At 35.3% G+C, this 14,035-nt stretch overlaps 1 protein-coding gene across 2 annotated transcripts; it reads right to left on the reverse strand.

The window, feature by feature from the left end:
* Positions 1-200: 200 nt before the first annotated feature.
* Positions 201-10,829, reverse strand: LOC131944054 (glycine, glutamate and proline-rich protein-like). Of its 2 annotated transcripts, XM_059304512.1 has the most exons (8): positions 10,757-10,829; positions 10,506-10,595; positions 10,063-10,116; positions 7,881-7,970; positions 4,511-4,623; positions 3,635-3,742; positions 3,135-3,180; positions 201-576 (listed from the first exon to the last, which is right to left on the reverse strand). In XM_059304512.1, exons 2-8 carry the CDS (start codon positions 10,564-10,566, stop codon positions 443-445), a joined length of 606 nt encoding a protein of 201 aa, XP_059160495.1. In that variant the 5' UTR covers positions 10,567-10,595; positions 10,757-10,829; the 3' UTR covers positions 201-442. The 2 variants fall into 2 exon arrangements, with proteins under 2 accessions (XP_059160495.1, XP_059160496.1); XM_059304513.1 differs by lacking the exon at positions 7,881-7,970.
* Between the last annotated feature and the right edge of the window lie 3,206 nt (positions 10,830-14,035).

The following is a 14,035-nucleotide window of genomic DNA, read 5'->3' on the forward strand; positions in this document are numbered from 1 at the left end:
ATTATTCCTTAATTTTTAAATTCTTTACAAAAGTGGTTCAGGGGAATTCCCTTCGACGCCATAGAGACTACGCAGAAACACGGTTTCATCCTATTCAAATATATTTTGGGATTTATTTTATGCTAGCGTACAATACTAACAACGAGTTACATTTGCTTTGTATATTAGAAACATAAATATAACAAGTTTAATGTTTTGTAATTTATCTTTATTTGTTTCCTTTCTTGACGGAAGCTTTTAAAGTTAATTACTGGCCATTAAAAATAATTACCAATGAAATCAATCACCAACTATCAAAATTAATCACCAGTCGTTAATCTTAATCACCAGCAGTTAATCTTAATCACGAGCCATTAATCTTAATCACGAGCCATTAATCTTAATCACGAGCCTTAATTTTAATCACCAGCCGTTAATCTTAAACACCAACCCATAATCTAAATCACCAGCCGTTTCTTTTAAGCCACTGAGCTCTGGCCATGACGTCATTGCTGTAGTCACCTCCAGTGGTGCCCACATCAATCCCCGTCCAGGTGTGGACATTACTAACGCCAAAGTTGTAGGCAGCGACCCCACCTGATACGTGTGTCCAATTAAAAGAAAACTTCTTAAAATGGGCTCTACCCTACACTAATTAAGTAACGAAAATACGAAGAAGACGTTACACGCTTTTTAAACAATTTTTATTCCCTCTCTCTATTATTACCAAAATCCTATCCCCCCACCCCCATCCCTCCTCTTAAAATGAAATTACGACTCAGTCTTCTAACTATATACACACACACACATATATATATATATATATATATATATATATATATATATATATATATATATATATGCGTGTGTGTATGTATGTGTGTATGCGTGTGTGTTTATGTGTGTATGTGTGTGTGTGTTTGTGTGCGATAGATGTAGCCGCAGTCTTATATCGTGGTTTCTAAAAACATTACGATAAACTAAACCTAAATCATACATAAATTGTCAAACAGAATTAACTAATTCGCTTCTTAAACCCCAAATCCAACATAATTAAAACCTCAACCAAAACACTTTAACGACTATTGCGGTGAAGGATGCGTATATAACGTGTAACTAGAAAAAAATGCTTTTAATATCTTGAAGGATTAAATACCGCTTAATTTCGCATCTGATATTTATTTTAAACTAAAACTGTAAATAAACTTTTAAAAACAGGAAAAGAAAAAAGAAAATTTAATAAGATCAAAAATTACTTTGACTATGAACGTATTATCTATCTATCTATCTATCTATCTATCTATCTATCTATCTATATATATATATATATATATATATATATATATATATATATATATATATATATATATATATATATATATATATATATATATATATATATATATATATAATTCTCTTCTGGGAGCCGTTAGAAAATTGGCTGCAAGCGCGCCTTTGCAGTCCCCTCTCTTCCTCTCTATTGCTACCCCCCACCCCTCACCACCACCCCTACATGGACTGGTGAGTTGTAGTTCACTCTAAATGTTTACATTTTACAATCATAGAGACGGGTTTAGTGACGGCTATTAGGGGGGGGTTGGTGTTTTAAAGCACATATTTTCAGTGGCAGCATTGGTACTGTCGAATTCACAAATTATGAATTACTGAAAAGTAGAAAAAAAAATGAACTAAATAGCGGCGTATGATATGCTGCGGGTCGGCTCGTATATATAATTCTCTTCTGGGATCAGTTAGAAAACAAGCTGCAAGCGCCTCCTTGCAGTCCCCTCTCTTTCTCTATATCACTATCACTACCACCCCCACCCCACCCCCACATGATCTGGTGAGCGTGGTACTGTCGAATTCACAAATTATGAATTACTGAAAAGTAGAAAATAAAACAACTAAATAGCGGCGTATGATACGCTGCGGGTCGGCTCGTATTTCATAAACCACCCCCTAACACCTCTGAATATATAATATACTATTGTCCCATTATTGTACTTTTTTTTTGTTTGCTTGATTGTTGTTTTTAACACGTTTTTATTAACTCAGCTTCGCGTGGATGTGTTTGTTGTTAAAATTGACATCGAAAATTAGCCCACTTCTGATTGCTCTATAGATCTGAAATTTGGCATGCAGGTTACTTTCGCCTAACAATTTCAGATGCAATCATAAAAACTAGCAATTAGAGACCGTAATTAGCTTAATTTAATTACGCCCAAAGGACCATAAAATTGAGGACATGATTTCTAAAGATACCGACAAGACTGGAGGTTTGTTGACACAGTTACTTCGGCCCCAATCGATGTGAGCGCGCTGGCCGTGATCGTATAGTGGTTAGTACTTCGCGTTGTGGCCGCGACAACCCAGGTTCGAATCCTGGTCGCTCAAGATTTTTTTAGTCCGTGTATTTATAAACACTTAGTCAATTCATACTTAATCAAGTCATTAGATAAAGTAGAAAATAAACTATATAAAAAACTTTTTTAAAAACCACGTTTTTCATGTGTAGCAACGGACTAAAAAGGAGAAAATAAAATACTTAAAAAAAACTTTTTAAAAAACCACGTTTTTCTTGTGGACTAAAAAGTAGAAAATAACTATTTACATACATTTGATGACAAAAAACGTGGGTCGGGCAGATGGGTCGGGAAATTTGATGGTGAACGTACCCACGTTTTTTGTCATCAAATGTATGTAAATAGTTATTTTCTACTTTTTAGTCCACAAGAAAAACGTGGTTTTTTAAAAAGTTTTTTTTAAGTATTTTATTTGTTTTTTTTTTTTGGTGATGAAGCTATAATAATCTAAGTATTTTGTGAACTATCTGTACGAGGTGGTAGAATATTCTTAGAATCAATGTCGCCTATCTATAGGGCTGGTAAGTAGGTCACCAAACAGTTCTACGGCTCAATAAAACCTGCATGAGCCATATAGCTGTTTATTGACCTACTTACCAGCCCTATACCTTATGGTAGAATACTCTAAGTATTTTGTGACTAATCTATATAAAATGATAGAAAAATCTAAGTATTATGTGACCTACCTATACAAAATGATAGAGTAATCTAAGGATTATGTGATCTATCTATACAAAGAGGTAAAATAATCTAAGTGTCGTTGTAACCGATAAGCTAAGCACTACAACTGACCTTGAAGAATTTTTTCTGGAGTCCAGTTAGGATGTGTGGCTTTCACCTAGATAAGACAAGTCTTTTAATTAAAATAATGTGCAGCATCATACATAATTTCAATCTTGGGGTGGTACAAACAACACATTACAATACAAGAGCTAATTAAAATGAACAAACATAATTTAAATCTTGGGGTGGTCAAATCGAATATTGTAGTCGTTTAATTAAATCTTAATGACTAATTAAATAACTAATTAGATTAAAAATTAGAAATTCTTGCATTCGTTGGAGACGAATACATCTATAAAGCGTAAAAGAAATCGTTTCGTTAGAAATAAGGTTCAAAATTGAGTTTAAGGACTTGCCACAAACATACAAACAAACAAAACAGAAGACATTATGAACTAAATAAAAGTGTAAAATAAATTTACTGACCTTGGAGCTGACTTTAAGGACTTGCCACAAACATACACAAAAAAAGACATGAATTAAATTAAAGCTTATAAAAAACTGCTAACCTTGGCTATGTAGGGCAGGAGGACTTTACTGATGATCATCTGAATGTGATCACAGCTGTTCCAGGGAACGGAAGTGGATTCAAGGTCACAATGTATCCGGATGTTACACTAGAAAACAGAGTACGAGATTAAAAACTTCACAATGTATCCGGATGTTACACTAGAAAACAGAGTACGAGATTTAAAACTTCACAATGTATCCGGATGTTACACTAGAAAACAGAGTACGAGATTAAAAACTTCACAATGTATCCGGATGTTACACTAGAAAACAGAGTACGAGATTAAAAACTATAAAAACTAAACAGAGAAAGAGTCCAAAACCAAGCCTAAAAGAATTGAGTGGCATTCAAACAGAATACAATTTACCAAAAGAAAACAAAAATTAATTTCTAAATATTTTTTTTATTTAATCTCTGTTAGTTTACATGAAGTGTCTAAACTTGAACTCCATAATTTATTAATTCTAATATCAAATTGTATTTCAATATATTTATACATTAAAGAAGTCGGAGGTTCTCTAAAGACCAGGGCATAAGATAGGCTTGGATCTCAAAGCTTTACGGCCGAGAGAGAGAAAAAATATACAACAGATATAAAAAATATTACTTATATCCAGAATCAGCCCCCCACCCTCTCCCATCCCAAAGTAGTTACAAGAACCCACCGGGGGGGGGATGTATGGAAACTAAGCCAGCTAGGCTTATTTAAAAATAAATCTCAATACAAAATATGTCGTAAAAAGCATATCACTAACAAAATAACCGCCAAACGTGGATTATTTTTTTGTTTGTATTTTTGTTTGCTCCCCAATGGTTAGCAAGCACGTTTACTACCGCTAGACCACACCGTCCCCGAAATTGGAGCTTTAGTTACCTGAAGGATACCATAATATCTGTTGTCGCTACTCCAGCCGCTCTTACTTGCTATAGTTGCACCTCCTCGAGTTTCTCGGCTAGCAATAGCAGCAATCACTGCTGCTGGGATACCTGTATATATATATATATATATATCATGTAAATATATATATATATATATATATATATATATATATATATATATATATATATATATATATATATTAATACTAATAGTTTCGCTGTCTGTGTATCTATCTATCTGTCTGACAAGAACGCTCTAGAGAAAACACAAGCAAAAATTCTATCTGACAAGAACGCTATAGAGAAAACACAAGCAATTTAAAAACTCTCACAGTGAAACGAAAGACGAGGTATGACGTCATATAGTAGAAAATAATATCAAGCCGGGGAGTGCACACAGTAATATGACGTCATTGATTCTCGAGTAAACATTGAATACAAAGGCAATTTTGTATAATCTAAGTGGTTTGCGTGAAGAGTTTCTTTCATACAATTCTTCGGGTAGGGGCGAAGCCCCACCCCCGCGTAAGAACGTCTGAGCCACCCCCCTCCTCCCTAACTCAAAAGAAATTTCTTCATCGATACTCTATAATAAAATTACCGCCTAATTAATGTGTCTAATCTAAAAAGTGGTTTTCTTGCAATTTCTTTAATGCAATTCTTCGGGTAGTGGCTAAGCTCGACACCAGTGTTTCTTTCAGACTTTTTCCTCCCCGGAGAGGGGTGGGGGTACTTGAAATTTTCGGGGGCGGGGGGTAGAATTTTCTGGGAGGGGGCGGACACTGGAAAAAGTATATAATTATATTTCGTTGAATGGGACGGTAGACATGTTTTTTTTTTTTGGGGGGGGGGGGGGGGGGTGGTGCGTGTGTGTGGAGGGGGGGGGGGGGTGGGAGGGTTTTAGTTTAGAGAAAAGAGACAGCACTATCAGCCTAGCGCCCGTTGTATCCTTCCTCAACGGGCCATTTTTCTCGTATATATATAGTGAGAGATTCGCGTACATTACTGCTTTGTTTACATTTAAATAACTCAGTTTTAGAAAACAAGGTCACGCGTCGAAGAATATAGGATTTATGAAAACCTCTTAAAATATTTTGTCAAACTTTTCTTCTAAGACCACGGCAACGCGCGGTATGGGCACGCTAATGTATACATATATACATACATATATATATATATATATATATATATATAATATATATATATATATATATATATATATATATATATATATATATATATATATATATATATATATATATATACTAGCCGTCCCGGCCAGGCCCTGCTCTGGCTTCTGTGAAAAACCTTTCTGTTAAAGACCATCACCTGTGTGTTTAGTAATCATCATAAACCCGGCATTGCCCACCCAAACCACAACCAACCAAAACCAAAACAACAAAACGCAAACATAACGCTAACACAATTACAAATACAAACGAAAACAAAAACCTAACAACAAACCCAACCACAACCACAAACACCAATACAAACAAAAAAAGAAAAAACAAACAAAAAAGCAAACGAAAACAAAAACCTAACAACAAACCCAACCACAAACACCACTACCAACAAAAAAGAACAACGAAAACGCAAACGAAAACAAACCAAATCCAAACGCAAAACCAACCGAAACACAAATACAAACCCAAACAAACAAACACAAAAAAAACGAAAAAAGAAAGAACAAAAACGAACCAAATCAAAACGCAACCACTAACGCAAACCCACCTAAACACAAAGAAAACACTAACGCGAACATAAACGCCCGGGGCGGAATCACCTGTTTTAGCTTAATGAACGACTATAGTACCCCAACTTATTCATAGTCTTTTGCACTCACTTAAACGAACGCGCCTGTTTCAATTTGATGTACAATTATAATACTCCAAGCTTATCCGTAAAATACCTACAACATTTGCACTTGATCAATCCCCGCTAATTATGTAATTATTTTTTTTTTCCCAACACCAAAACAAAGTAATTAAAAAGTAAATTCTTTTCCACAAAATGCAATGGTTTTATAAAGGGAAGTAATTGTGTTTTCCTAATTTATCAAAGGGAAGTAAGTGCTATAGGACTAAATAAAGACATAATTAGAATTTTTGTAAAAGATGATATTTTTTTAAAACTTGCGTTGAATGAACATGCCGACAATTATTACTATAATTTGAAAAATGAAAATTATTTCCCAACACTTTCAATAGTAATTTTTTAACTCATAAATTTAGAGAAATGCGCACGATAATATTATAACACTTTAATCCATCCAAGACCAACGACAAACATATGCGTTACATACAGAACTGAGCTTTATATATTATATATATATATATATATATATATATATATATATATATATATATATATATATATATATATATATATATATATATAGTCATTTGTTTATGTGACCTCGGCCAATAAAAAGATAGTGTGGTCAGCACTATACCCCGCCGATTTTAATTCCCCGTCAGGTACCCATCAGAGCTGAGTGGACTCAGACTCTAGCCCTGGCAAACAGTCTTGTGCGCTAGCATCAAACCACGCTGTCACGTAACTAATTCAAGCTTGCAGGATACGTGTTTGTAGCTAGTAATTTGTTTTAAAGTAACTGAGAAACTACTATGATTTTCAATGCTATTTACGGTTTAAATGTTATATTTGGTTTTACGAATTATATCTTGAGATTCAAGATTTAAATCTAAAAGTCTAAAGCACCAATAAAGAATCTTCTTTAGACCTGGCGATCCGTTGGGCAGATGAAGTAGAGCTCATTATTTTTGTAGAGATAATGTGGTCAGTGCTATGACCAGTCGAGACTTTCAGGTTAGTAATCTAGCGGTCTGCCTCTAGGTCAAGCCGTTTCTTAAAGGACCAATCAATGGCTTTTATTTCCCTTCTATTAATTGTGCTATATTAACGCCAGATCATCATAGAAACAACTACCAGTCAACAAATATCACTGGCAGAGGCGCAGCGAGGGAGGGGGGAGTGGGCGGAAGGGGGGGGTACATATGTCACCGGGCGCCGGGAAGGGTCGCTACGCCTCTGATCACTGGGACGGGGGTGGTCCGGTATACAGCGCTCGACTGCTAACCCGAAAGTCTCGAGTTCTGATCTCGGTCCGGACTTATTTCAAACAAGACGTCCCCGAGTCTAACCAGCTCTGATGGGTACCTGGGTCACGTTAGAGTAACTAAAGGCGGCTAGTCAAAAAAACATGTGAACTCTACTTCATCTACCCTATGGATCTTTAAGTCAGAAAAGGAAACTTTAATTTAATTTACTACAACTGTAAACATTATAGAAGTTAAGTGTTGATGCTTTGAGTCTGGTATAAAATTACTATAACCTGCACTCACCTGTGTTTTGACCGACTTGCTCATAGCACGCTTTCAGACTGTTGAGTGCGGGTAGATCTGCTTGTACCGCGGCCTCGGAAGCAGGAACCCCTGGTTAAACTAATGACGATTAGCACATTGTTCTTAATATGCTACATTCAGTGTTTCTTCCAGACTTTTTTCTCCGGGGGGTGCACTTGAAATTTTTGGGGGGGCGGTAGACTTTTTTCGGGGGGGGGGGGGGGGGGGGCGGACACTGTTAAAAGTATATATTTTCTATATAAATTTCATTTCGTTCGGTAGAAGAGATGCCTGGAAGAAACTCTGGCTACATTTACTTTAGTTGAAAACTAATAACGATTAGCACATTGTTCTTTGTTTGCTACATTTACTTTAGTTGAAAACTAATAACGATTAGCACATTGTTCTTTGTTTGCTACATTTACTTTAGTTGAAAACTAATAACGATTAGCACATTGTTCTTCATATGCTACATTTACATGGGTAGGGTAGGTGAAAAACTAAGGACGATGAGTTCTTCATATGCTACACTGACTTAGCCAGAGTAGGGTAGTTGAAAAGTAATAACGATTAGCACATTCATATGCTACATTTGCATAGATAGGGTAGGGTAGTTGATTTTATTTTAATTGGTGAATATATTTGGATAAAAACGATGGTAAAGTGTTACAATGTATAGGCGAACCATATTTATCATATTATTCCACATAATCACAATTCAACCTTACATGAAATTTTCTAAAGCATGTCAGCCAATAGACTAAAACTTAAGAACAAAACACACAAATATTTAAATCTGAAAGATTATTTTATTGGACCCCACTCATTGTTCCGTGTTCGGTATTTCTTTAGTTCTTCTACTTAAGGTAATAGGACTAATTGTAATTTAACAAGTATTTGATATGTTATTAAATGTTCTTTTTAATGAAAAATCTGGAGCCGTCTCAATTTATAAAAGTTCATCTAACAATTTTAACATTTTTGTATGTTAAACAATTATTAACTTTTGTTTAAATATTCAAAAATATTCATAAAACGAGAAAAATGGCCCGTTGAGGAAGGATACACCGGGCGCTAGGTTGATAGTGCTGTCTCTTTTCTCTAAACTAAAACCAACCCACCCCCCCACACACACCACCCCCCCACCCCCACCCCCCTCCCACCCCCACCCCACCCCACACACCACCCCCCACCCCCACCCACCCCCACCCCCACCCCCCAAAAAAACATGTCTACCGTCCCATTCAACGAAATATAATTATATACTTTTTCCAGTGTCCGCCCCCTCCCCGAAAATTCTACCCCCGCCCCCGAAAATTTCAAGTACCCCCACCCCTCTCCGGAAAGGAAAAAGTCTGAAAGAAACACTGGTGTCGCGCTTAGCCACTACCCGAAGAATTGCATTAAAGAAATTGCGAGAAAACCACTTTTTAGATTAGACACATTAATTAGGCGGTAATTTTATTATAGAGTATCGATGAAGAAATTTCTTTTGAGTTGGGGAGGGGGGGGGCTCAGACGTTCTTACGCGGGGGGTGGGGCTTCGCCCCTACCCGAATAACTGTATGCAAGAAACTCTTCACGCAAACCATTTAGATTAGACAACATTTCCTTTTTATTCAATGTTTACGCTATAATAAATGACGTCATTATATTATTGTGTGCACTTTCCGCCTTGAGATTATTTTCAACTCTATGCTAAATGTGTCGACGTCATACTTCGTTTTTCGAATTACTATGCAGGTTTTTAATTTGCTTGTGTTTTCTCTAGAGCGTTCTTGTCAGATAGACAGACAGAGCGTTCTTGTCAGATAGATACACGGACAGCAAAACTATTAGTATTAATAAACAAGTTGTTTTTCGTACTGTCTGTTTATTTAAGATATATTTACTCACTTATGGATCAAATAAGGTTAATATTTCATTTGTTAAAATATAAAACTACATTATAAATGTCTGGTGTGTTTGGTTTTATTTATATGCTGCTTTGTTTCTGTCCATATTACTGCCCCCCCCACCCCATACCCACACACACACAAACACACACACACACACACACAAACACCACCACCACACGAAACCTATGTGGTTGCCATCAAACAAACAAGAAGCTAAATCCAAAGAATGACGTTTGTTTTTGTTTGTTTTCTTCAACAAACGATTCACCTTAGCAACGACCTACCTCCAATTTTTTTGCCAGTTGGTTGTAGTAGGTCAATGTTATAACTACAGGCAACTGTGAACATTTAATATGGAGATAACTGAATCAATATGTTGATATATTTTACTGTACAGACATAAGGATTTTATATATGCACATATACGACGTATATATATATATATATATATATATATATATATATATATATATATATATATATATATATATATATATATATATATATATATATATATATATATATATATATATACATATATATATATATATATATTATATATATATATATATACATACATATATATATGTATATATATATATATATATATATATATATATATATATATATATATATATATATATATATATATATATATATATATATATATATATATATATATATAGTTTTAGTTTTATTTTTCGCCAACAACCGCATTTTTACTGACCCATTGCAACCAATACGTAGATGAGTAATACGATTGAGATGACTTTTTGTTCTATCTCCATTTTTTGGCAATCTTGGTCACTTTATACTTCTATCAAAAATACAGTACAGACAAAATATTATACAGTAAAAATATGCTAATTAAGCTCAATTAGAAAAACCTTTTAAAAACTAATTTCGTAAATATAAAAAAACACCATCGAGGTCGTAGATTAATACAGCATATATCGAAATTAAAAACAAAATAGTCACCAATGTAAAGTCTGAAAACAGGTTCAAGCTCAATGATGTTGGATTGTGTGGATATTCTAATGCTGTCTGAAGTAGGCTCAATACGTCACATGATGCGCGACAGCCAATCAAAATTTTGAGGTGAGAAAAAAAATTAGAAGTGTTCATCATCTATAAAATCGAAATTTTACATCGGCGCACAGACAGCAATGCTCTATAGTGTTTAGTATACAACTAAGACGTGTTTAGTATACACATAAGATGTGTTTAGTAGCCTATACACATAAGAAATAACAAAATATAATGGGAAAATTATAATAAAAGAAAGATGAATCGTTTTTGTTTACATTAATTTTAATTCGTTTAAAATAGAGTTAGTAACGATATTTATTTTTAAAAAAAAAGGAAAATGAAATGGAATGTACAACTGTGAATAAAATCCAACTACGTGTTTGCCTTGGGCGTACGCAGGAGTTGCATTTTTGTATGGAGAGGGGCGTCCTTTTTTTTTCGAAAAATAAAATAATAATGAAGTAAAACAAACAAGAGCAATTTTGAAGAATAATTAAAATAGTGACGGTAAGATGGATGCGTCGATGATGTGGTCGGTGTCTGTACTAATTGTTGGTTAATGATGGCGTCCATCTTGTGGTCGGTGTCTGTACTAATTGTTTGGTTAATGATGGCGTCCATCTTGTGGTCGGTGTCTGTACTAATTGTTTGGTTAATGATGGCGTCCATCTTGTGGTCGGTGTCTGTACTAATTGTTGGTTAATGATGGCGTCCATCTTGTGGTCGGTGTCTGTACTAATTGTTTGGTTAATGATGGCGTCCATCTTGTGGTAGGCGGTTGTGCTCACGTTACTAAACGTTAGGTCAATAAATCCCCCTATTTACGACTTGGCTGACACTTTATACGGTATGAGCGATAAGTATGGTGAGTGTCACAAAAGTCGTCGACTTTCTTTACACCTCAAACTAGTGATAATAAAATTCTATTAACAATAATGTACGTCAAAAGTGTGAGTAAGCACAGGATAGCAGTACATTAATTATTAAACACGCACAAATACACGCATATATATATGTATATATAATATATATATATATATATATATATATATATATATATATATATATATATATATATATATATATAGATAGATAGATAGATATAGATATAGATATAGATATAGATATATATATATATATATATATATATATATATATATATATATATATATATATATATATATTATTGAGAAGGATAAGCTGGTGCCTTTTTATGCCCTCGCCGCTCTACCTATCCCAAAAACGATCATATTCCCCTGGTGTAGCCCATATCCCCACACACTAAAGATCCCCTCTATATGGAACGGCGTGACCTGGCAGTGGAGAGATAGACAGCTAACCAGAAAGTCTCGAGTTCATGTCGGTATAATGTCCCTGAGTTGATGGGTACCTAACTCACGTTAGGGGAAAACAGAAGGCGGCTTGGCATAGTGCTGACCACACTATCTCTTCAAATGCCGAAGTTTCTGAAGCCGATAAACTCTACTTTATCTTCCACATGTGTCTTGTGCACGAACGGGAAAAGATGATGATTCAACCTTTATATAAAAAATGAAACATTATCCCTGTTTTATCTAAACTATTATCTAGCCTATTAATTTGCGTCTTATACATATGGTGTAATTTTTAGCCAGCCAAGATATATTTTTCTAAATAAAAAAAAAGGTTACTTAAATAAAATACTATACCCCAAACATTATAATAGACAATTACTATTTATTTACAATAAAACTATTTGTAACAAAAATTATTTAATAGAAACACATACAAACATAACTAATAACAATAAAACCTTTATGAGTAACTAACTGATGGTTGAGTAAATAATACTTAAATTAAAAATTGCAAAACAAAAATCTACAAGCTTTTGCAATACACTATATCTCTAAAGTCATCATTCTTTCTAGTTTTTCCTCCAATGTGTGCTAACTATCAACTCTTAAATATCGATAAACGTATAGGCTTATGTGCTAACGTTTTAGTACGCCTATTAGTCGACGTGAGTATTTTCGGCTACACATTACACACACATACACACAGTGTTTCTTCCAGACTTTTTTCTCCGGGGGGGGGGGGGGGCGCACTTGAAATCTTCGGGGGGGGGGGGGCGGTAAACTTTCTTCGGGGGGGCGGACACTGTTAAAAGTATATATTTTCTATATAAATTATATCAATTTCATTTCGTTCGGGGGGGGGGGGGGGGCGGTAAAAAATTTTCGGGGGGGCTTCGCCACCCCCGAAGAGATGCCTGGAAGAAACTCTGCATACACACATGAAGGGCCCCAGCTAGCAAGATGAAAGCACGCGAAGTGATAAGCAACACCTCAACATGATTGTGGCTTTTTAAATTTGACCTAAAAGTCAATATTCATGTCACTTTTTGAAATATCTCCAGCGACTTTTTAAACTTGACCTAAACGTCAATAATTTTGTCAATTTTCGCAATATCATTGTGGCTAAAGTATTTGCCGCTGTATGTAATGTAGAAGGGTGGTAGGAAAGATGCGCAACGAAAACCTGCGCAAAGGGAAAACTGCGCACACAAAAAAAGTGCGCAAGGGTGTTTTTTTGTTTTATAAAATCGAGCATTTATAGACATTAACAAAGAGTGACTACATGTACACTGTAGCATAATAAAACGTAATTCCACGAAATATGACAAAATTAAAATGCATTAGTAAATAAATTAGTATAACCCATTAATCTCGAATCTAGCGCCTGTTTAGTGACGTTATCAACTTTTTTAACATCCTATTTTTCTTACTCCCCTTTACTTGTCTGTGTGGCTACTGTTAATAACAACACACCAGACTTTAAATAACGGATGCACCCGATGCCTATTGACCATCATGTGGTCTGAAAAAAATAAACAATGCCGAACTGTGGAGAGAAAGCTGGACAAGACCATATGGTCAAAAGAAAAAAACAAAAGCGCACAGGAGGGTGGATTGGACATCCCGTGGATATACCAACTAGCAACATCACCAGACCGGCACTAGATTGGAATCCCCAAGGTAACGACGTTTATTCCAGGCATCTCTTCGAAGAAAGTCTACCGCCCCCCCCCCCCCACCAACGGAATGGAATATATATAGAATATATATATATATTTAACAGTGTCCGCCCCTCCCGGAAAATTTAGTCCGCCCCCCCCCCCCGGAAAATTTAGTCCGCCCCCCCCCCCCCCCCCCCCGAAAATATCAACTGCTCCCCTCGGAGAGACGAAAG

This window comes from Physella acuta, unplaced genomic scaffold (genome assembly GCF_028476545.2).
Source record: "Physella acuta isolate Inbredline_101_S28 unplaced genomic scaffold, ASM2847654v3 ptg000479l, whole genome shotgun sequence".
In the NCBI taxonomy this organism is placed as follows: Eukaryota; Metazoa; Mollusca; class Gastropoda; family Physidae; genus Physella; species Physella acuta.